General features: G+C 36.8%; 1 protein-coding gene across 1 annotated transcript in view; it reads left to right on the plus strand.

The window, feature by feature from the left end:
- The window catches only part of si:dkey-247m21.3 (5-hydroxytryptamine receptor 4), a 96863-nt gene that overhangs the window by 3443 nt on the left and 66696 nt on the right, over window positions 1–26724 (plus strand). The window contains exons 2-3 of the mRNA XM_041253774.1: window positions 20675–20765; window positions 20910–21056. Of these exons, the coding sequence (XP_041109708.1) occupies window positions 20737–20765; window positions 20910–21056 (176 nt within the window). The 5' untranslated portion in view covers window positions 20675–20736. The remainder of the gene's footprint in view (window positions 1–20674; window positions 20766–20909; window positions 21057–26724) is intronic.

A 26724-nucleotide genomic window follows, 5' to 3' on the forward strand; every position in this document is an offset into this window, starting at 1 on the left:
AGGAACAGTGAGGTTGTTATTCTGTTGGGAAAGGGTAAGCCATTGATAAAGTGCATCTCGCCTACCTGGCTCTGTGTTAATTTTCAGTTGATAACTATTGTGAGTAGAACATTAATATGGTGAACTTCTGTGTCTGCGGTGACCTACACATGTCAGGTGTAGTTTACAACAATCTTAGAGGTTTATACTGTGCTGATGTAGTGTTGATGAAGTGATCCTAACAGATGAACTGTAGCAGAAACTAAATAGATTTTGTTTGTCAAATCATAAAGATTTCACCGGCACTAGTTCATATTTTAATTCACTGGAAATGTGTTGTTTGAATTCCTGACTGGCTTAATACTGCATCTACATATGGTACAGTTTGATATATAGGGTTGGAATGCAGAGGTGGAATGATTTTGCCCTTAAGGCTCCAGATTCTTGGAATGGACCACAGTGAAATGTAAAACATGTTTTCAAATATACATGATTTAACATTAGGGAAGAGACTGTACATATATATATATATATATATATATATATATATATATATATATATATATATATATATATATATATATATATATATATATAATGTATGTTTGTATTTTGTAATTCTCTGCCTGCTGGCCCTGGTTTGCCTAGTGAAAGGTGGCAGGCATCATGACTTGCTTCCTATTTGTACAAAACGGAATCCAGATCGAATCTCCTGTTAAAAAAAAGTGAATACCAAGGATGACCATATTCGTGCCCTGTGTTACTTTCAATACCCATACTTTGCACTGTAAATCTCCAAAATTATATCCATATTGGATCTCCTCCTATTGGGAGAATGTCAAAAGCTGAGAATTGGACCAAGTATTACAGGAGGACAAAGTTTCCAAAAATCCCTGCACCATATATGATCTAATTTACCTATGTGACAATGAAATCCATGACCTGCTATACTTCAGTGTGAAACTTGCGCAGACAGCAGATGGGAAACATCATTTCTGTATAGTGCACTGCCATTTATGTAGCTGCAGATAATGTGTGCTACTGGTTTAACCCATAGGACCATCAAATAAGATACTGGGGGAACAACCTGTCAAATCTAGAATTGGTTTCGTCTGTCGCAATAAACGATAAGTTAGGATGTAACCCCGGTTCTCTGAAAGAGAAGAATACCAACAACTTTGCGAGGTCGAAGGTTCAATGCAAAGGAGAACCAAGTTCTCCGTGTAGTAACTGATTATCACTTCGGTGAGGTGGGACCAAGGACGTCGCTCCACTGAGGGTTCTACCGGCAACTTTGATATAACATGCTCAGCGAATGCCTGACCTATGGCAGGTGTATCACAAAATTATTGAGTGGTGGTCGTCTTCGAAATAAAAGGGTATCATTTTTTACATATTCTGCTAGGTATACTAGGTATAGTCCAGAAGTCTGTTCTTCCAGTACTGGATTATAGTGATGTTGTCTACAAAATGTCCCTGAAAGCTGCTTTGGGGAAGCTTGATGCTTTATACCATTCTGCTATAAGATTTATAACTGGTGCTTCTTATTTTACTCATCGTCTTTATATTGTGTTTGAATGGCCTTCATTGCACACTAGGCGATTGGATCATTGGCTTAGGTTAGTTTATAGAACCCTGATTGGGAAAACCCCACTATATCTGTGCAACCTATTACAGTTCTCTGCTTCAGTTTACAGTTTAAGATCAGATTTTTTATTAGATTGGCTTTTCCCAGAGTGTCCACTGTTTTTGGGCGTAATTCATTTCAGTTTGCGGCTGCTATTGACTGGAATGAATGTCAAATCCAATTAAAACTACAGAGTTTTGTTTCGGAGGATGTTTTTAATTGGAATCTGAATTCACTGTTGTCTGATGCACAAGTATGTATTTGTTAATGTGCTATTTATTTTTCTATGTTGTATTTGTTTGTTTGTGCTGCTGTGATGTTTGCCTCTTGACTAGATCATTGTAGTCAATGAGAATTTGTTCTCAATCTTCTTATCTGGTAAAATAAAGGTTAAATGAAATGAAAAGGTACTACAGGTTACTGTGAGTTGACTGGATTTCTGTAGTCAGCTTACAGAAGTAACCTGGAATGGTCAAGAGCAACTTGAAGTTACCAGGCAGATAAGAAAGGTTTGCAATTATTTGAACAACATTATTGATAAGGTTGATAAGGTTGCTTTGTAAATAAGAAAAACACAGTTACTCACAGCAAGCCAACATGATCCTGTTTGCACTTGCTTTAAATGGCTTTAAATCATTCATGTCAAGTGCTTCGAAATAAGCAAGGTACAAGTTGTTATTTTATTTGATTTGTTTGATAGGAAACCCATTAGGATGCAATCTGCAACATAAATCTGTCATCAAATTAGTAAATACGTATTGGAAGTCTGTCATTGAAATATGTGGTTCGGACCTCTATTTTCTAATTTAATCACATTTTGCTCAATTTGAAAATGTCATTTTATTTTTTAAAGAATGTGTGAGTGCGTTATGCAGGACGGCTGTACTTCAAGGTTCCTCTGGCTACAGTATGAAGCTTGTACATACAGCATCCTATTGACAGTGTTGTAGCCGTTTTTTTCTAATATTTTATCCAACCCCTGTGATTACTTCAACGTTTTTAGAAAGTATGTAAGAAAGCTCAGCTAACATGGGTAAAAACACACTTGAGCGCTATTCAAATGTAATAAACATAGCCTTTCTAAATACATGCATGCGAGAAAACAATAAACCAAACAGCCATCAAAAGAACACTGAGATAAGCTCCTGCATGCAATGTAGGGTATTCTCTGATTCGAGTTCTAGAGCCTTGACTAGTGCCCAAGCACCATGAGTCTACTGCCATTGTATGATTGGTGTGGGTAATGTTAAGTGTATTCATGCAAACTATTTATTATACTTTCCCACATTTCCCATGTTCTGATGTAATTCTATAGGTCACACATGTGTAGCAGAGCTAAAACTAACCTACAACATGTCAAATAAATGGGGTTTGACTGGAACAGTTTAGTTGAGGAAGTGAATAAACTGTACTTTTTATTGGAGACATCTTGATGATTATAATATTGTGAGATGTGTTCCACCTGTCTTTAGACATGTTTTATTAGCATCGCGTGTATATTTTTAAAGCCAGGACACCCTTGGCTTTGAATCACACTCCTTGACATGCACAATTGTGACACTATAACAAAGTTATAGACTAGTCCTACAAAATGGCTGGATTTCAGGAGATGTATGGGTTACATTACAGTCTTTCAATAAAATAGACAAAAATCAAATGCATCTATTATGGACTAATTAATTATTGTTATCATCTGTGTGACACATTGCCCAATTTTGATAAACTAGTAATTATATCAGTCTGGAACAGACAGAGATAGTTTAACAGTAGACAACTAATTGGATCATTGAGGGCCTCGTGATATTGACACTGGGCTGTGAATACAGAAGTTAGTTGAATGGCATAATAACCTAACCTGTATGTTAGCAGTAGAGGTAGAACGACTAATGTCACAGTTGAAGGAACCCTAATTTGAAGCAAAGAAAAAGGCACATTCTTTAAGAGGAATAAAACCATTAAAAAAAAAACTAGTATAAAAAAACAAACAAACAGAGACACTGTGGGGGGAATGAGTTAAGTGTCATTGTTCTTAGTATTTCCTTGCACATTTTAAAATATTTTATATAAATGTTTGCTTCAAAATATTATCTGAAATAATTTTAGTTGACTGGGACCTTGCTTCGGGCCCATCTGCCTTATAAATAACAAATTAAGAAAACAGGGATATATGTTAGTGTTTAAAAAGCCTATATACACTTCTGCTGCCCACTTCTTAATTTAACGACATTATCATGGGAAAGCTGCTGTCATTTTCAGCTGTAACTTCTTACTAGCAGTCAGCTGAGATGATGAAAGTATTTGCTGTTATGCCAGTAAACAGTTTTTATGACTAATTAGATGTTTATTGCAGTAATTTCAGAGAGTAGAAAGGTTAACACTGAACTAAGAAAGAAGACTGTAATCATTTTTTGTATTGGTATATCTCGTTACCTTCTGTACTTTAACACCTTAGGGAAGAATATACAATTATTTGACATTGTGTAATTTAGGTTTTTATGGCCTAAAATTGGAAATTAATCCTGTTTGTTTCCACTGGCCATCTGTACCAGGCTCCAAAAGTAGCTGCGAGTATGTGGTTTTATATTTAAGCTAAACAGAACAACATTTTATATTATATTATGTCTTTGTCATAACAATTTTTGTGATTTGTATCATGGAGAGCACAGTCATGTGCCCTTTGCTGTAAACATCCGTGAGGCAATTTAATTATTTCCTGCTGATGGAAACAGTGGCATTTGAGTTGATCAACTCAACGCAGTAAGTATTGTAATATACCCCTAATGTCTATTGTAATATTTATTGCTTCATACAGAAGGTACAGTGATAGTGCAGTGTATGTTTGTAAGGGTTAGACCTAAATAAATGCTGTTTCACATAATGCAGTATTTCCAGGAAGGAAATATAAGAAAGGATGTAATTTGGACTTGGAGCTGAGAGGAATTAATACAAAATACAAGCCTGCCTTAGATTACATAGCACTATGTATTCTGGGACATTAGCAGAAACATCTAAGGATGATTTTTTTAACTACACTGCTATTATTTCAGAATTGGGGGAACTCTGTCCAAATGTCTCTATTCTTTACAATAAATACATATTTAAATTAGTTTTCTTTTTCAGCCTTGGCTTTATAATAACGTTGGTTTGTACAGGAACATAAAGAACTGATCAGTAATGGACCTGACAATACCATAGAGTTCGGACTTGTGGTGTTCCAGGAATTTTCTGCATTTAATTTTTTTTTGTTATTGTTCATTACACATCTTATCCTAACTTAATCATGTTAGCACAGGGACTTGGCATGCTTGACATTAGAATTAGCTATGTATGCAATGATTTGTTGATATTTTAGAATGGACTAGACCCCAGGGAGTGTTATCCACGCATATGTATATTACAGGACATCTGAGTTTAATGACAATTGACTTGTTTTGTAAACATGGAAATATACTAGGGAACAATCACACTTATTGTTTATATTAAATGATTTATTTCTGTTTTAAAATGTTACCATTTGCCTACAAAAAGTATAATTTCTGGCATGCATGGGATTTGAAATTATAACCTTCAGTTTACAAGTGCGGTGTGTTACTGTCAGTGCATCAAATTAGTTGAAAAAAGAAGCAATATTCTGAAAGATGTCAGCCAGCTGAGAATTCTCGGGACTTATTTTTTATACATTTTTGGAGATTTTTTTTTTAAAGTCATCTCATCATTCTAAGATTCTGATCTTGATCTCTGAAAATTTTTGGTTTCCTGTCAGTGTAATAATGCTCATTGTGGTCTCTATTGGCGCAAAGAAGCACGGTTCCTCTCGATATTGATTGATGAGAGTAACACTATTTGTGGTCCCCGCTGGACAAAAAGGAATGTTAATTTCTGAGAATTAGCTATGCTGAAGGGTAGCCTATATATTTGGTAAAAGTAAAACATAAATAAATAAATGCATTAATAAATATTGAAATTATTGAATAAATACATCAACACATACATTTCTTTCTTTATCTGTCTTGATATTTATTTCTTTTTCACTATCAGTTATAAACACTGCCATTTAATACTGTATGAAATGAAAATAAATGCTCAACAATTCTTGTTCAATGAGAATGTGAGTTGCTGTTTTAGGGGGTTGCAGTGCATGGATGTGACTAGTTGATGATGGCCCGGACAGCGGCGGGAAATGACAAGGGGTTATAAGGGCCTGGGGAATGGAGACAGTCCATCGCTGAATTTGAATGAGAAACTGTGGGTGCGACTGAGCGAGCGTGTGAGCTGTGACTGGAGAGAATATGCAGTGAAAGTGCCAAGACTAAAATGTAGCGTTATTATTTTTTATGCTGTGAATTCTGGCCCCTGACAGGAATTCTTTGTAGTTTCAAATAAAACAAACATTTTGTGAATTCGGCATCTGTCTCCCTGAGTACTACTTCCTAAACATGAAAACGTTCACTATACTAAACGTTCACTATACTAAATGAATGGATCAAGCGTATTATGATAGTTTGCAAAATCAGATGAACGCTTTCAGTACAATCAGGATAATACATAATCATTATGTACAAAATCTTGTTGGTCTTGTTACGTGTTAAAAACTGTAACTTTACATATATACTTGCAAATGTTATAAAATGAGAGGACAAACTTTGTGGCATGAAAGTTAAGGTGTTTGCATAGCAAGCTGCATTAGAAGCCTGTCTTGTGTTTGAATCCCACACAGGTTTATATTGAAAACTTAAAAAAAAATAAGTATTTTATTTATGCGTAACAAACATTTTTTATGTGAAAAAAACTGTGGTTGATATGAATGATATATATATACACACACAAACACACACATACACACACACACACACACACACACACACACACACACACACACACACACACACACACACACACACACACACACACAGTGTCTATAGAAAGTCTACACCCCCTTTCAGAATTATCTACACATCCTACCCCATAACTTCCAAGTGAAAAAAATATTCTAGAAATTTGTAGAAAATTAATTAGAAATAAAAACTGAAATAGCTTGGTTGAATAAGTGTCCAACCCCTTGTAATAGCAATCCTAAATTAGGTCAGGTGTAACCAATCGCCTTCAGAATCACACCAAGTTAAGTGTCCTACATCTGTGTTAATTTGTAGTGATTCACATTATTTCAGGATAAATTCAGCAGTTCCTGTAGGTTCATTCCCTCTGCTGGGTAGTGCATTTCAAAGCAAAGACTCAACCATAAGCACCAAGGTGCTTTCAAAAGAACTCCGGGACAAAGTTGTTGAAAGACACAGATGAGGGGATGTATATAAAAAAAAATATCAAAGGCCTTGAATATCCCTTGGAGCACAGTCAAGATGATTATTAAGAAGTGGAAGGTGTATGGCACCACCAAGACCCTGCCTAGAACAAGTAGTCCCTCCAAAAGAAGGAGACTAATCAGAGAGGCTACCAAGAGGCCAATGACAACTTTGCAAGAGCTACAGGCTTTTATGGCCAAGACTGGTCAAAGTGTGCATTTGACAACAATATCACAAGCACTCCACAAATGTGGCCTCTATGGTAGAGTGGCAAGAAGGAATCCCATTTGAAGTATGTAAAAAAAACACAGATTCTATAGCCATGTGGCAAAAAGTTTTGTGGTCTGACGAAACTAAAATGGAATTTTTTGGCCTAAATGGAAAGCGTTTATTTGGCGCAAACCCACCATAGCGCATCACCCAAAAAACACCATCCCTACTGTGAAGCTTTGAGGTGGCAGCATGATGTTATGGGGATGTTTCTCATCGGCAGGGACTGGGGCACTTGTCAGGATAGAAGGGAAAATGAATGGAGCAAAGTACAGAGAAGTCCTTGAGGAAAACCTGCTGTCCACGGCAAGAAAGCTGAAACTGGGACTGAAGCTCACCTTTCAGCATGACAACGACCCAAAGCACACAGCCAAAGCTACACTGGAGTGACTAAGGAACAAAAAGGTAAATGTCCTTGAGTGGCCCAGTCAGAGCCCCAACCTAAATCCAATCGAAAATTTGTGGCATAACTTGAAGTTTGTTGTCCATCAACGGTCCCCAAGCAACTTGACCGAGCTTGAACAGTTTTGTTAAGAAGAATGGTCAAATATTGCCAAATCTAGGTGTGCAAACTTGGTAGAGACCTATCCCAAGAGACTCACAGCTGTAATTGCTGCCAAAGGTGCTTCCACCAAGTATTAACACAGGTGGGAAGAGACTTATCCAATCATGATTGTTCAGTTTTGTGGAAAATGAGGCACAGACACAACAAAATGTGATAAAAGTTCAAGGGGAGTGTAGACTTTCTATAGGCACTGTGTGTATATATATATATATATATATATATATATATATATATATATATATATATATATATATATATATATGGCAGGATTTGAACACTAACTAGCCGTACTTTCACTCCAACTACATAACCGGTACACTACACAGATTCACATCTTAACCCTTTCAACAGACTAAGATAAGCTCCTGCATGCAATGTATGGTATTGTCTTATTCTAGTTCTAGAGCCTTGAATAATGCCCAAACACCATGGGCCTCATGCACTAAACAGCAGTAACCAGTTTACCACGCAGTAAGTCCGTTACTACGTGCTTTGTACACCTGCTACATTCACTAACCAGTGGCAAATGACTTTACATGCAAAATGAATCGTGTGGAAAAAGATACCGCTTGCAAATCATTTACATACAATTAATAATGATAATCTATGGAAATGTATTCAAATTCTCTCCCCTAATACCATGAGGAAGGGACGTGATATAAAAACCATGTTTACTTAATGGTGCAAACTTTCCTAAGTCTCTCAGCGCTTGTTAAGTTTACCGCTTATTGAAACCAGGTAGTGTCTGTCTAAATCACATATATAAATAGAGCAGTCCACAACTGGTGCTGTGTGGGAAACATGATAAATGCGTATATCTGCTTTCAGGTACTGTATTTAATTTTTTCCAGGATAAACGAGTGCTCGTTCTCTACAGAACACTACCAATCAAATGTCAAATATAGGCTACATAGGATGTATTTCGTTGGTTTTGTGGATTAAGGGCAATATTAAACTTACCAAAAGATGACTGCACGTGAACTGTATTACGTAAACATTTCCTTTATTCCGATTCCAAATGTGTAGCTTTCTCAATGCAAAATGCATTGTAGGAATAGACAGTGCTGTGTAACATTTTTCAACTATGACGTTGTATTGCGGAAAAGGCCAAGAGACAGTTGTGCTCTTTTAACACATGAATTACACTGAATTATTTTGTCCCTGAAAACATTTGCATTTTTGTCTTGGAAAAAACAACTGTGAGTACTGCACAAATTGTGACTAGCCTGTGCAGCACATTGAAAATACCAGATAAGCAGCTGGAAGGTTAAACTTTCTTAAAAAAATAAATAAATAAGAAACCGCACACTTGCAATCCCTTTAAAAGAAAAACATTTATATTTAGCCAATATTTCGGTACCAGAGTACCTTCAAAATAAACCAGAGGGGGATAAAGGTGAACAAACACATATTCGTTTTCAGTTAATTATTTTCTGTTTCTCCGCTTTGACCATCTCAAAGCAAGACATTCCCAGTGTTATGGGGAATTCTGTACCCCTGCATGATTCCGTGCCTATGCAGATGCAGTTTTTCAAAGCTTGACATGGATGCGCGATATTCATTTGCCCGAGTCCCGCTGTGTTCTCATGCACTGCCACTGAGTTCTGTTGCAGTTTGCAACAAATATTGAAAACAAGACCAAACTAATTCTATAGCAAAATAAAACAGCACGTTTAACACCACTGATTTTCTACAGTACGCTTAGCCTCCTGCGTTGCTCAATACACAAAACCCTTGATTAAAAGTAACCTTATAAAACTGTATTTTTCTTTTAAAACACATTTTAATTTTATTACATGTAACTACTGTTCAGAAACATCAAGCGTTCACGTATAGCGATCTTGATCTACGCAATCGTCAAATCTAGGGATACAGAATTGTATGGGGATACAGAAATCTGCTTAACACCAGGCCACCTCCCCTCATCCTACGGAGACCCACTCAAGATGTAGCTGGTGCCGGCTGCTGCCTTCTTGGTCACTGTCATTCTGACAAAGTGAGAGCCGGACTACCTGTCCTTAGGAGTGCCCATATACTAACATAAGTGGTTTGTAACACGTGCAGCATTTTGCGTGCTATGATAACTGGCAAATTAATCATTTAGCTCGTCTTATTCATGCATATTATTATATTAGTGAATAGAGCGGTCAGTCCTTCCTTTTTGCATGCAGTATGGGTTTCTCTTTCCACACAGTATTTCAGGTAATTTAACACAGTTTAGTGCATGAGGCCCCAAGTTATCAAAGTGCTCAGCCATTTAAAGTGGAGATAATCAAAAACAGAAGCCAAGTTTCAAGAAATCATTGGGGCAAGCTTGCCCAGCACAAAGCAAATAGGCGCAACTGTAAAACCGCTGGGGGCCAAGGTTGCCCCAGTTTTTCTTTTAACTTGCATCAAAAACACAAGCCAAGTTAGTAGAAACAATTGGGCAGTTAGTAGAAACAGTGCTTCCAGAGAGGGAGTCCATCGCCGCTAGATCCCCAAAAGCTGAATAACAAATTGGCAGCTTTTTCATGTGTCCTCATTCAAAAAGCTGAAAAACAAAAACAGAACCAGTTTGTTTTTCGTTATTCAAAAGTTGAAAAGCAAACAACAAAAAAGTTGAACAATGAACTTGAATCTAACTTCAGCCGGCTTGAAAAAGTACTTTGGAACTGCAAAATATCTGCGCCTTGCCATTTGGTCGCTAAAGGTATCGAACATGTTGGCATTTATTTTTCGAGTAAAGCTAGGTCCACACCTGAGCAATCTGTTGCACAACCCAATTGCTCCCGAAATCATGCAACTTGTTTGTGAGCAATTGCTGTGTTCACATATGAGCAATTACTTATGCAACAATATCCTGCGTTTACAAGTTTCATTTTTTTGTAACTGAGGTGACAGTTTTTTTTTTTCATTTTTATACCATCTATAAGGTGGAGTAGTTTTTTTTGGTTTTGACAACTGAGTTGACACTTTTTTTGGTCAGGCCTTAATGTGTCCAGTAATTAACGAGGAAGAGTTGGCTGTTATTATTTTTTCAACAGTTGTTATTTCAAATGCCATATTCCTTAAGAAATAACAAAGCCACGTAAATGCTGGACGAAACTGTTTACCTCCAACATTTTTAAAATGAGCGCTTCTTTACAAGCCGCGCAGTCAGCATTATAAGAACCAATCAGAGTTTGCGAATTGCCACGTGATTGCCTATGTCTACAGAAGTCGCTCAGGAGGTTGCTTGGAAAGTAGAGCTCGGCTCTACTTCAAGCAACTGGTTGCACAACTGCTCACAACTTGTTGCAGGGACATCCACATATAAGTGACTCGGTTACATACTGATAGATTCTAATTGGGACATGACTTTTATAATAGAAATAATATTTATTTCTACTGGAGAGGTATGCATGTCATAATAATTACTGTTGCCACTGTAGAGACAATTGCAAGAATTACTGTATAGGGAAGGTTTTGAAGAGCATGGAGACCGAAATGCACTCTCAACACCTACTTTACATTGGTGGTGGACAGCTTGTACTGCGATTAACTGTGCTGAGGGGACTTCAGACTCAAGTTCCTATTGAGATCAAAGACTAATTTACGTCACGTGAGTCGATCACCCGAAATGGCCGTGTAGTGAAAGGCTCAGCTTTGCTGGACTCCTCTTTCCCTCAGCCCCTTTGACAAAAATATATAAATGGTGCTACCTACACTAGAGATACTAATTTGCCTTGCCATTCGATCCCGAAGCACAACCCCAAAGATCTTCCTCTCAAAAACAAAGAAACAAGCTGACATCAGAAGTCTCAACTGCTGAGCGTAACATGGCGGCTGCACCGGAGAAAGGACCTGCGACAGAGCTAAGTAGCATTAAAAGTATTTTACAAGGAATAGGTGCAGATCTGGCGGGGGTAAAGGCTGGCATAGACTCATTGAAATACAGCAGCTGGGTGTGAGGGTTGCCAAAACAGAGACCCGAATATCTAACCTGGAGGATCGGTTTCAGATGAAAGAGCCTGTGATTGACTCGACAGCACAGAAAATGGAACAGATGCAAGAGAAACTTTCAGACCTAGAAAACAGGACGCTGACAAAATATTAGGATTGTGGGGATTCCTGAGAGCATGGAAGGGTGATATATTAAGAGTTTTTTAAAAAACTCTGTTGAGCGAGTCACTGGGCCTAGATCCTGACAACACATTTGAGCTTGAGAGAGCACACAGATCGCTGGGTCCGAGACCTGGCTCTTAAGGGCGCCCTTAGCAAATTATTGTGTGCTTCTTGCGGTATACTGCAAGGGAGGCAGTGCTTAGAGCTGCCCGGGAGAAAGGCTGAGTTGAATGGAGGAACATCCATGTATTTTTCTTCCAGGATCTATCCCAAGACAGATCACAAGGGGCTACGATATGCTATGCTGTACCCAACGATCATGAAGGTTTCAATCAACAGCTAAAAACATCGGTTTTCATCACCCAGTTAGAAGTTTTCTCTCAACCCTGCCGGAGTGAGGGTAAAACTCTCAGGGGTCATCTGTTGTGAGATCTGCGGCGTAACAGGAAAACTATTTGAGATTTGAGACTGAAACTTGAACTTATTCACAGAAACAGACAATTGGAAAGATAACATAACACAGTACTTTTAAAACCTTTGGTTAATGGCTGAGATTTGAAATATCTGCATATGTGTGTAGGCATATATATGTGCTATTTTCAATTAACCGATGCAAATTCAGCTTCTAAAGAAAATCGATTCTTCTATGTATAGAGTTGGATTGAATATTCTATACAGCAGGTGAGCTCAGAGAACAACTATACAGTGGAGGATGTGGGGGTTTATTATTTTTCTTCCATGTTACTAAAACATGACTACAACAAATATTAATACTGGGCATTGCTGCAGGAAGAACAGTTAAGATAATGTCAATAGTGGAGTGAACAGATAATATAATATAATATAATATAATATAATATATATATAATATAATATAATATAATATAATATAATAGCAGCACATAGTTAAGCCTAAGTAGGGGTGATTGGGGGAGGGGGGTCCAGTGGTTTCAGGGAAGTACCACAGTCCCATTATTGTAAGTTTAGTTTCATTGCAGGTAAGTGGTAATGGAAAAAGGTTTGCCACTACTATTTTCTCTTTTACTTTGTGTTTTACCTGTCGAGTGTTCTGAGGAAAGGATGTGTTGTATGTTTATGTTTTGTGGAGCATCTAAATTGGTTGAAGTTTTTTTAGTTGGCAGGTTTGGTGCAGTTTTTTTGCATACTGTCCATTAAACAGCAGAGCCTGGAAAGTCACTCTGAGAAAATGCTATTGAATTCAATATTGATTAGAGACGTGTTACTGCCATTATAGAGACCCAGGGACTTTTAAAATATTGTGTTAATAGAGTACTATGGCAGGGGCAGTAAAACTGGTTTCATGGAATATGAAGGGGGTAAATCACCATGTTAAAAGAAAACAGATTCTTTTGTATTTAAAATAAAAGAAGGCAGACATAGCCCTGTTATAAGAAACTCACTTAAGCAAATTGAGGAGGGACTGGGTGGGTGTGACAGAGATTGAATGAATCCGATTCAACAATCTCCCACCCGACCTGTGAGGGCGCTGTATAACAGGAACAGTGTGCCCAGGACTGGATGGTTTGACAGTTAATTCCAGGGTCAGCTGGGAGTCGGCCATCGACGAAGGGGGCAGAGCAACAATACCAGAAGTCATCACCTTGATGCGGTAGGTGATGTGTCAGTCATGGATTGGAGGAGACGTGATTTTACTCGCTATTGAAGGGAGCGTGACTGAAGGTGTATTAGGGGATGTGGTCGAGCAATCTGTTCCTTTTGTTATGGTTAAGGACGGACCTGTAAAAGGAGTACAGATAGAAAATAACTGAGTGTTTTGTGTTTGGTTTGTTGTTCTAACTGTCATTGTTTGTCATTGTTAGATGCCTAACTCTAGCCAGGAGCTGTCGCTAAAAGCCAGCACTGAACCCAGACTGTACTGCACCGCTGTTTCACAATTGTTGTATAGCACCACCTGCACAAAGAGCACTCACTGTTTGGATAAGTGGTTGTGTCTGTGTTGTGTGTTATTATTACTGCATTATTATTTCAGGACTGAACCCTGTGGTTTAGCTGAGCGATACACATTGGTGTGTAGAGCCAGATATTATTTACCAGCAAATGAAGAGCTGTTTAACTGTGAACTGTACTGTTACAAATCATTCCTGAGCACTGCATCACCTCTACACCTGCGCACTGCAAACCACTTTGCCACAGTGGGTGAGGTCTATTTTAGCACATACTCTTCTAAAAAATGTGGGGTTATCATCCTGATTCACAGAAACCTTACTGCACAAGTAAATAAACAGATCTCAGATGAGGAGGGAAGATGGGTGGCTTTAGACCTGGCACTTGGTGGTAGGAGATATACATTAATGAGTATTTATGCTACGTACTCAATCATCTGGTTTCTTTCACGATGTCTGTGCCGCTGTTAGACAGCTAGGTAATGACCACATAATAATAATTGGAGGGGACTTAAATCGTTACAGATGCGCTCTTAGACAAATCTAATAGGGCTAAGAAGACTTCAACAAAGAGTAGATTAGCCATTGATATAATATCAGAAGAACTGGGTCTTGTTCATAGTTGGCATATACTTTTTTTTTTTCTCGTCCACATACTTCCTATTCAAGAATAGATTACTTTCTATTGTCGAAAAACCTGATTTGCATAACAGAACAGGCATCAATTGGCAATATTGTTCTGTTTGATCATGCCCCTATAGAGATCACACTATTCATTGATGCTTTGTCAGGGAACTATACTCCTCGGTGGCGTATGAATACCTCTCTACTCCAAAATAAAGTATTGTGTGATTTTATTAAAAAGGAAATACAGGAATTTTGGAAAATTAATGAGGGATCAGTTTCCAACCCTGGAGTGACATGGGATGCATTTAAAGGCTATCTGAAAGGTCGTCTTATACAACATTCCTCTTTTCTTAAGAAACAAAGTATACAGCACATGTTAGAAAACTAAATTAAAGATGTCACGAAATTGTATGTAGCCCATCCTGAACCCTTGGTGTCAAACAACATAAATAGACTTAAAATAGAGCTAAACTGTATTTTACTAGCGCAAAGGGTTAAACAGCAGCATGCCCAAACTTTAATTTCATCTGGAATGATGAATGATGGAAACAAACTAATGATGTAAAAAAAAGACATTAATAACAACTTCAAGACATATTAAAACTTATATGCATCCCATTGTCCCAAAAATGATAATAATTTAATTTTTTTTTTTTTTCATTACTTAGCCTGCCGACTTTATCAGCGCAGGAAAGGGTTTCACTTGGGGGAGATTTTACACTGAAGGAAATCCAACAGGCTATCAAAGATATTAGTGTACTTTGTGCAGACTTCTATAAGAAGTTCTCAGACGAGGTTGCTCCTAAATTGCTAACTTTCATAATGCTATGCAGATGGGCCTTCCAACAATTGAGACTTGAGCAGATAATTTACGTAAATACATTTTTTATGGCAGACTAGGAATAGCGCAGAACCCACTGTCGCCTTTTTCCTCGATGAAGAAAAGGCTTTTGACAGAGTGGAATGGTGGTATCTCTTTCGGACTGGAATTGTTTGGTTTAGGTCCATCATACATTGGTTACAATTGTTATTTACAAGCCTTGTGGCAGCAGTTCTTACAAATTGACTAATATCTTCCCACTTTCTGCTTAACAGAGGAACAAAACAGGGGTGCCCCCTCTCTCCACTTATCTTTGCCCTTGCTCTAGTGCCTCTTGAGGTAGAAATAATAAGAAATAATACTAACATTGTGGGTATATGCACAGGGCAGCAAGAACATAAGCTTTTGCTTTATGCAGATGATATATTACTGCTGTCATCCAACCCACAGACAGCTGTCTCTCATTAATAAATTCATTTTACAGATATCAAGATATAAAATCAACTGTCAGAATCAGAGGCTATGCCACTGTCTAAAATATGTCCCCTGTGTATAAGAGAACACTGGCAGTTTAAATGGCTTCCAACTGGAATGACTTATCTGGACATAAAGCTCACCCCAGGGTTGGAAATTAAAAGTATCTTACAAAACTGGACAAAACTAGGCCTCTCTATGCTGGGTAAAGTTAATGTTATAAAGATGATTACCGCCTCCCAAATCAATTGCATCACCTACCTTCTCCCACTCCATTTCCCTCCTCGTTTTCTAGATAAATATAACAGAGCTGTTAGTACGTTCCTTTGGGCAGGTTTAAAAAAACATATTCCAACAAAGTAAAATTATTTGCTTCCCCTGTGGATGGGGGTCTAGGTCTCCCAAAAGTAGATCAGTATCATTGTTCAATCCAGGTCTTTATTACACAAACAGGCAGGCCAGTCCTGTTAAAATATCCTGTACTGGCTTTTGCTAGAGAAACCTGGAGAATGGCTCACCAGATTACAATATCAGACCCTCTCTTTAAAAAAAAAAATCTCTGGTATAACAAATGACTACTTACTGATAAAAAGCTGTTTTGCTGGGGGCCCTGGGTAAAAGCAGGAATCTTTTATTTATGAAGGCGAAACCATGCTATCGTTTGAACAAATGATTGCCAAATATAACATTTAAAAAATAGATTTTTGGAAATTCCTCCAGCTAAGACACTGTATCGCTGCCGTGACCACTTTACAACCTCAGTAGAGTAAAAATAATTACAAAAATGTATTATGCTCTTCCCAAAGGCCTACAGTGAACTATGTACTGAACGTCATGAATGTACCTATGCAAATGGGTATTGGATATGTATGCTATTTTATTTTAATAACGCTCCTTCCCAATTTTTTTTTTTTGTTTGTTTTTTCTGCTTGTTTATATTTTTATTGTTTCTGTGCAGAGTTTTGACTTGTTGGTGGTTATTGTAACAGTAAAAAGGAAATAAAGAATAAATCACAAAACAAATTTACAAGGGTGGTTATGACAATACATCACAACCCGACAGCAACAATAGAAGAACACAATAAAACTAAATCATGTTGAAAGTAGAACAGACCATTTAATCAGAAGCTGAAACTGTCCCATGTGATGATTTTAATCTAGCTTCAAACTGCTTTGAAAATGCTTGACTTTTTAAACTTGTGTTTTTATAAATTACAAAATTGCAGCATGCCTAACATTTTGCTATTTATGAATGCAAATGAGAGGTCATCAGTCTCTTGTATTGATTACAGAAAGCAATACCAATGAAAAAGCCAGTGTATTATTATTATTTCCCCCCTATGCTGCAGCCAATGGGGAGATTTCAAAATTTTAGGGGGGAACGGCAAAAGAAAAGGCATTTAAAATATATTCTTTCAGGAGACCTAACAGCTGTTCATCACTGTGAGACAGAGCACTCTCCATTGCTTTTGCCATTGCTTGATGTGAAGTTTTTGCTGCAGCAGAAGAGAAAGGTCCTTTTCTTTTAAACCAGCGCTCCATTTTTTTTTATTAACTCTTTACACTCAGTCCAATTTCTGCTTGTTTTTCACTGTTTTCATTGATGTATGTTTAACTACAGAACAGTTTGTACTGCATACTTGTAACATATCAAATGAAATTGCCACAAAATGTCCTTTCATATTATGTAAGTTGCAACAGGATCAGGCATACTATATGTGGCAGAGATGGGGGTGGGGGAGCTTCCTGATCACTATATGCGTAACCTTCGGTGCGCTAGGGCCCGAAAGTGAAAGTCGCTGCTTGTAAAACGGATATACTTAATATTGTCTTTTTTTCAAAACTGTTTACTTACTGCAGTGTACTGAGTTTCTTTAATCCTTAAAGATAGCGGTCGAGATACTAAAGTCTCGCGACACTTAAAATATCCAGCACTACTCAGAATGTGGGCATAGTGCTTTCATCACTGACACCTTTATAGATTGTTGTGTTTCAGGCATTCTAAATTGGGTGAAAAGTACAGTAGCTTGGTGTCTTAAACTATCTCTACGATTCCTGCAATCCTGCGCTGAAATTCAAGCCCCGATTATTATTATTATTATTAGCAGATGCCCTTATCCAGTGTGTATTATAGTTGTTACAAAATATCACAATACAAAGTATCACATTACACAACATCACATTACAAAATAGAGCATTTTTTATAAAGTACAGTAAAATCAGTAGAAAATAAGATCAAATTCAGGTGAGCAAAGAAAAGAATACCGTAAGTATTTACGTATAAGAGCAAATTTGACTAGGAGCAGTTAACTTATAGTAAAAGTATTTGCTTATGAGAGTAAATTCCATTAAGAGCACATAGCAAGTACGATAAATGGATAAGAACGATCTCAAATAACAGCAATTACCAAAAATGTGAATACAGATACCTTTAAAAGTAAAATCAAGTACAAGATACAGAAAATAGTTAGAATTTAGATCGTAGTACAATACGGCAAAATATGGAGCAATTCAGTTCAAGGACAAAATGATGCAAGTACTGGTACAACTGGGTGACATATCGTCTATTATAGTCGAGAGTTGTGAGGTTTACAGATGCTGTTTGAACAGGTCTTGAGGAGGCACCGGAAGGTGGTCAGGGACTAAACAGTCCTGATATCCATGGATAGGTCGTTCCACCACTGAGGGCCAAAGGTAGAGAAGCTATACATACTCTAAAAACAAAATGAACAACAACAACAAAAAATAAACAAACAGATGCTGAGTGCCAAGCCAAAAGAGTCAGAAGATTTCATCTATACATGCACATGCATACAAGGGTGGATTTGGAAATATTACAGTATACCCCTGTCTAGTCACATCTGCTGTGCAGGTCAGAATAGTTCCCATGAGTGGTTAAGCAGTCAGGAGAGTTAGTTTGAGGGGACGATGAAGCACAAGAACATCTACCAGGCTTTACCTGCAGACCTTGTTTCAGTTAATTTTAATTAACAATAGCTTTGCGATTTCCAAGCTTCTAACATATTTCAACCTACTCAGGTAATTATGGAACTAGCAAATCAACAAGCCAAATTCCTTAATGTTTTCTTTATCTTCACCATAAGCTATTCATGGTCTTCAGTTTCAGTGTGGTTCAATATTATCAATATTATCCAAGCCTAATGAGCGGACAGACGCCTGCAGGCTTCATGTTTGTCCAGCAGGGGCAGGTAGTTGCAGACATCCGCTGTTCAGATCCTGGGTGTAAAGAAGAGATGATCCCTTGACATTCTATTCTCCTCAGCTGTTGTTGAGAGTTGTGCGGTGATGGACATTCTAAATTGCAGAGAAAAACAGGTTAAAATAAATGGACACTAATTTTAGAAATTTCCAATTCCTTTAAAATTAGACCTAACTGTCTCTCAAATTATATAATATATATATATATATATATATATATATATATATATATATATATATATATATATAGGTAAATGTTGCCCATTTAAATAGTTCTATTAATAGCTTGCACACCTACCTCTGATCAAAATATTGTTGCCATGACCTTTATAGGGTGTTTGTCAAGTTTCAAGCTAGTTGACTGGTCAAACAAAGGGTATACACAGTATTATTTATCCAGTGATCTGTCCATATTGGCTCACTAACCAGAAAAGTAATAGGCATTTAGATGGAATGAATCTACAAATCCGGTGCTCAATATGATCCTCTAGAGCAGTGGTTTGCAACCAGGGGTACGCCTAAGGGTCATGTGCAGGACGACCGAGAAATAAAAACAAAGTAAAAGAAAATAATGATCTGGAATGGATTGTTTTAACAGTGTTCTATATCATCTTTAAACCACTGTGCATAAATTCATTTTGATTACGTGAATTTCCACTCTGATATTAGGCATGGGTGCATTTTAGTAACAGCAATATCCTGTGTATCATTTCTTGAGTCAACAATTGATATATTTCTTACTTGCAAAAGAAAAATGAAGAAAGATAACACAAAAGGGTCTGCAGAAAGTGCAAAGCAACAGAAAACAAGTCTCTGGGTCATTTTTTAATAAAAAAAAGTTTGTTTGTTATTATAGTTTTATCTCAAGGTTAATGTTTTTGATGTTGTAAATATTTGAAATGCCTCACATAATTATGCTGAGATGAGAAGAAAAATTGCAAACTATTTTTGGAATATTTATAACAACTTTGCCAAATAGAAAGCAGATATGCGTGTTTCCGAATTACTTACTTTTTGGTATTGTGTTCTAAACCAGCAGTTTGTTAGACCCAAACTATTTTTAAATTATGTATTAAATAAACAGGAAAAATAAATAAATGTGCTAATCAGATTATCGTGGCTTTTATTGCAACTGTGGTGCCATTCATTAGAGCTAAAATTGTAAAGAGGTACTTGAGCTGTAAATGGCAGACAGAAGGGGTATAGTTTTAATAAAAGGTTGAAAGCCTCTGCTCTAGAGTCAATCATATCAGAGCTTACGTCATTTTTAACAACACAAGTATGCAAGATACAAAGAAGGCAGAGGCAGTGCCAGTGGAAATCAAGATGATCAAAAATTACGACGTCGCCGTGTGTGAAAGTTTCATATCTCAGGAACCATTTGAGGTGCAGCAGTGACTTCATATATTGTTTAAAATGCAAAGAACCACAAATTATTCAACAAAAGAAATGTTAGACGATTGATAATATTGGTAGTGTTTATAACAGGTAAGACATGTGATTTTAAAACCCTGGTTAGCGCTCAAAACAGTGTGAGATGTTGTTTTCTACACATTGTAAATCAATATTAATCCCTTTGGAGTTTTTCTCCAGGGTGATTTATTTACCCTCTTGTTAACATCACTCAATACAATAAAAATACAGTGGAAAGAGTTCTGCAGAAGAGCAGGTTTATGAAATATAGAATGTCAGTGTTAATATCAATTCCCGCTTTGATGGTATAATTGACTGTCCTGTTTTAGTGAGTTCTCATGTTGCTTTCTTTTGTTTGTTTGTTCACAGGGTTACAGCAGTTTCTCACACAGATGAGTCCCACCCACTGAAACCCATGCAGGTGACCAGTGATGGCCACAGAATCTGACTCCACAGACAAGTAATTTTTATTTCCCAGTAATACAACTTGTAAATCACGTGGAAGAAATCAACTTGTCGTAGTTATGGATTAGTATCCGATTAAAATTACTGTAGAAAAAAAAAGTATCACACTGTCTATAAATGTCTGTCCTTCTTTCTTTAGTTCAAGTGAAGGCGGGGCAAATGCAGATCAGATATTAAGTGCAGCAGAAAAGATCATACTCACAGTCTTCCTCGTCGTCGTTATAATTATGACTGTACTTGGCAATTTGCTGGTGATGGTGGCTGTCTGCAAAGACAGGCAACTCAGGTAAGAAATGGTTTCTTTTAAATCACAGGACTGGGATGTAACTACATCAGAAATTTTATAAACTAGATAGGTATGGTTAAATACTAACAATATACCTAGTTCTCCTATCACAATTCACCATTCGTAGTTCTTGAATTAAATGCATGTGTAAATTATCATCTCATCCGTATGTCACACTTTTACCTGTGTCTAGAGAACCGCTAATCCAGTTGTGATTAAACTTGCTCTGACATTCTCTATATTAATCTGGGGATATATGGACGCTGTCTGTCCCTGTGTCCGACTAGTCTGTATGTCACACTTTCATGTTTACGTATATCTACAAAAACAGAAGAACCAATTATAATGCATATTGAAAAGTTAATTCTTTAGCACAACAAAGTACAAATATGGTGGGTACATGAATGAGCTATTTCTATCTGTTTGTCCGTATGTTATACTTACATTTCTACATATATCTTTAAAAAAAATAGGACTGGGTACAGATATATTAGTACATAACTATGAGAATCAATTTTACTTTTTACTTTTGTCTGGGTTTTCACATATTGAATACATTGGTCTATTAAACAGTTGAGCGCCTTGTTAGAACCAGGCTCCGGACTGTTCAATTGTCTATCAGAGACTTGGCTACAACAAGATCCTCATCACTGCCACCAGTGAAGACTACAGCCAATCATGTAGGTGCTAAAAACCTCAGGATAGCCTTTATAGACTCAATGACTATGATAAAAACAGTTTCTCTCTGCCGCCACAGTTGCTACCCCATTAAGTTACACAGTGTATTTGCAAGGTCTTTTGTCTTTGACATGGAGATCATGCTTTGAGAGGGCAGCTGTGCTGTTGCTGACAGTTGGAATTCCTGAACAGATTATATCATTTTTTTTCAAGGCCCGTTTAAAGCAGGTGAAGAGTGGATGTTATTCTTGCTTGTAAATGTAGGTATGATTTGTAATATTGTTCCTGATGCGCTTCCTCCATGACGTCTTTCTAAAGATCTTAATGGATTACAAAGAAATAAATATTTAAGTTTCAGTGCTCCAGCTCTGTCTGCCTCTAACATACAGTAGGTCCTGGCATCTGACTGAAGAAATAAGCCCATGAAGCTTACCTTTAGTGTTTCATCATTTACAATGTGGTCTTCTCATTCTATGAATTAGTAAGTATCACAGAATGGTTATAGCTTATAATTTTGTGTTCCTGGAGTCAATTGTATAATTATAATGTTGAAGGTTGAGAAGAACCTCTGTGACTGTGAACCCTTTGACATCTTATGTCCTGCTCACAAACCAGCCTTCAGCATCTCCTAATGATAGGTCTCCTAAGCACTCACAAGTTGTTTCTCACATTTGTTGCATTTGCATGCACTTTTCTCATTTTAATTAATTGCTTTGAAAATATGACCCATTGTGTTTTATAGTCTATCAAAAAGACGTACTTGCCAAGATGTTTAGTTTTTTTGGCCATGTGTGTGCTCAGTATATATATATATATATATATATATATATATATATATATATATATATATATATATATATATATATATTTGAGGGTGTGTGTGTGAAACAGCATATCTTGTCTTAACAATGTCCAACAATCTCCTGCTGGTCAATACAACATTACACTGCAGTTATTTTATTTACCATTTTATAATTACAATCAATAAAAACATTAAAAAAAAAAAATTCATAGTCCCCAAACACACTTCTTTTTATCCGAGTTGGAAACAAAACCAGTTACTATGTCTGTGTACTACATTTATTGGAAAGTTATTTTCAGATAGGTGTACCCTACTTGTGTCCTACTTGTGCTAATATGGAACAACTAGCAGCCACGTTTACGTGACAAACACTGCCGTTAACAGCGATGCCAAAATATTCAGCCCTCCTGCAGTATGGTGCAAATTCCTTGACTTTTTCTCTGTTATATGATAGCCCTTGGAGGACTCATCGGGTTTACTGGTACTTCTTTCATCTACTTTGCAGCTATTCCCACAGACTTCAAATGCATCGGAAGGATTTTTATAGGTTACATTCTGAAGGGCTGTTTTGCTGGCCTGTGCGCTGATAAGAGACACACTTCTGATATTAACCCATTTACTACTTTAAGATATCTCCAAAAACATTTTGTTTATCTCAAAGGATAGCCATGTTTCCCCCTCCAAAAAACATTGTTTATTATCTCAAAGGATAGACATGTTTCCCCCTCTTTTTTACTAGACAAAATAGGTTTCAATTTAAATAACAATGACCTGAAAACCACTTTACGGTAGTTCTGTTTGTGGTTAAGTAAATGCAGTAAGCCAACATATTAACTAAGTGTACTTGTACTTATTTACTGTAGTGGCTCCAGAATGTTCTGGACCAACCCCTGCTGGTTTGTATGGATTTGTTACCTGCTTTGACAGGCTCAAGACAGTTTGCTTATTAAATATTTTAGTATACCAGACTAGATCATCAGTTATGACAAACAAACTCTCTCTGCCATTCATTTCTGTTGAGATTCCATATCCTGTTATCATGCGATAACACAGCAGGGTAACATTTCAGTTTAAACAACCATCAGTTAACAGTCACACTAGCCTCCATTGAGCTGAAGGACTGATTCAGTTGAAGTTACTCAGAACTTTGTAGTAATTACCTTTTTCTAATTAAAATCCAGGACTTTAAATGGGTAAAAGACCAAAACACTTGTCATATAAAATATATTCCTACAATGAGCATATTAAGTACAGTACTTTGAGGCAGTAGTCTCCCTTGCTGGTATTATATCTTTGGTTTTGGTCACAGACTTATCTCCTTGTACACCTCATGTCCCTTGTGGTTATCGCTTAAATATATGTAAGTCATCTCACAAGTGTAGTGCTACCCCAAAATGCTGTCCATTTATCCAGAAATGACAAGTGAGGGTGGATAATGTATTCCCATTAACCACACTCAGCTTGTCTGTTAATATCAGATCTAGAGTATACAATCAAACTGAAATGTGCAGCTGCTCTATACAACTGTCTCTAACTAATGACTCCCTTATTTGGATTATGTTTTATTTCTGAGTGAAGTGTACAGCTATGGCCGAAAGTTTTGCATCACCTAAAATTGACATAATAATAATAAAAAAACCTATAACAACATAATTTGGATATTTAATTTTAACATCATGTAATCAAAGAAGTGGCTCTCAAAAGTATTCACCCCGTTTGGATGTTTCCACATTTTATTGTGTTACAACATGGAATCAAAATTGATTTAGTTAGGAGTTTTGGTGGTCTCCCTGACTACTGCCCTTCTCGTCCGGATACTCAGTTTTTCAGAATGGACTGTTTTAAACAGATTCACAGTTTTGCCATATTATCTCCATTTCTTAATAATGGACTCTACTGTGCTCTGGGGGATATTCAGTGCCTTGGAATCATATGAAACACCTTAATTGCACACAGGTGGACTCCATTCAACTAATTATGCGACTTCTAAAGACAATTGGTTGCACCAGAGTTTATTTAGGTGTGTCATAGCAAAGGGGGTGAATACTTATGCAATCTATTTTCTGTAATTTAGAACAATTTGCAGATTTTATTTTTCACTTTGACATTATGGACTTTGTTGATCAGTTGCAAAAACTCCTAATTAAATCCATTTTGATTCCATGTTGTAACACAATAAAATGTGGAAAAGTCCAAGGGGGGGGGGGGTGAATACTTTTGAGAGCCACTCTACAAAGTTATATTGCAAAAATCTACTAGAAACCATAATAGTAGTACAGTATTTCATATTCAATTTTGAAATGTCAACATTTCAGTTTTTTGTTAAGCATATGAAAAATCTACAAAGCAGTATGTAATAGATTATATTAGCGTAACATTCAACAGGTTTCATTTGGTGTTGTGAAGCAAAATGAGTTAATTCTATAGGGTAAACATTTGGCCTGAGCTGTATAATGTTTATAAAGCATTTAATCCTGTGTTGTTTTAAAGTTTTATTGTGATAATCAGATTCTTTATTTGAAAAGCAAACAGTAAAATGAATTTTAATAGTGTTGGTAAACACATGATTGTATAAGTGATATAAATTTCATTATTATATAAATGATTACAATGTGACCAACTTTGTTAAGCACTTTAAACAGCAAATAAAGTTCAGGGGGTGTAATGGCCCATGAGATATTACCAAAGTTAGTTAAGGCAAAAGTTGTCCCACGATTTAAAGTGCAGCAGAAGGGCTGGTTAAACACTATCATATCTTCCACAACTTGCATACCACACTAAAGAAAGCAGAGAGCTGTTTCTACAATAGCCCGAGTATTTGAGTTTATCAATGCACTTCACAACCATGCTAGTACAAACTGATTGTTCAATTCTTATAAGACATTTAGAAAGGAAGAATATCTCATTTAATTGCCAAGTGTTGCATTCTTTTGTGTTTTTGTTTTTTTTTTACTGCTACATGCCAAATACAGTGGTTTATTACTCCTCTGGTAAGGTGCTGCTGTGGGAAACCGATGTTTGGGGCATGTGACAGGCTGGCAAGTGGATTGAGGCTCAGAGACAGAATATAAGCAAAATAAAGTTATTCATTAAACAAAAAAATAATCAAATAAACAGGCACAATGGCCAACAGAACGAGGTTCAAACAGAAATAATCAAAAATGAACTTACAAAGTAAACAGTTAAGTTCCAGGTCTTCCTTTAATTCTAAACAAAAAAAACTCTCCAACTTAAAAAGCAAACGCCCAAAGAAAGAAACACACTCCAAACATAGAAACACACTCTACCATCCAAGGCCTCTCCCCTGGCTTTTATCCCCTGTGGCTGGAGCCCAATTAATCAGTAATTATTAAATTAGAGCTCCAGCCACATTCTCACATGTTTTTCTGGCAGGGAGAAATTTAACCCCCTCCCTGCCAGTTCCAAACATGTTCATATAGACGGGGAGTTCCCCGTCACAGGGCATAAGAAAAGAAAGCAGAATAACGTGTTACCTGAAAACAGCATTTGTCAAAAAGGGGTTATGAGTGCCTATATGCATAAAAGACGTCTTGTTTATCATGCCAGTAATAGTGTTTAACGTGACAGTGTTTCATCTGGTGATTAATGAAAATGTACAAAAAACAGAATAATGTGCCTTTAGAGACCAGTTTTCTCATTAACATATTATTCATCTGATTCATAAAGTTGCTGTATGGTGCTGTTAATTGACCCTTACTGGCATCATAATTGCCACGTGCCTCAGGGCAGGCGCAGAATAAGATGCGTTTTATCAGTCTACTTACTGGCCGGTAAAATAAAGAAATGTTTTATTACATATAGGCCAGTGTATCTCTAAACTGCAGCATCCCAAAATCATGTGACATTTTACACTAAATCATTATTCTTGGGTATCTGTTTCCAAACATATTGCTTGAATTAACTTTGTAATTACGTGGACTGTTTCAGTGATTGGTTTATGAAAGACATTTTAAAGATCTGAAGTATTTGATGTTAATCTGCATAAACAGTGTCATTTTAAAATACTGGATTTATGTGTTTGTAATTTGAGATAAGGGCTGGGCCAGGATAAAAAGTGACATTAATGTATGTATTAATAGGATTGATGAAACGTGTAGAAAAGCTTTACAACATTTGTAAGGATTTTAATTTCAAAATGGTACTGAAAAGAAATTTACTGAAGCAGCA

Source organism: Polyodon spathula, chromosome 1 (assembly GCF_017654505.1).
Source record: "Polyodon spathula isolate WHYD16114869_AA chromosome 1, ASM1765450v1, whole genome shotgun sequence".
In the NCBI taxonomy this organism is placed as follows: Eukaryota; Metazoa; Chordata; class Actinopteri; order Acipenseriformes; family Polyodontidae; genus Polyodon; species Polyodon spathula.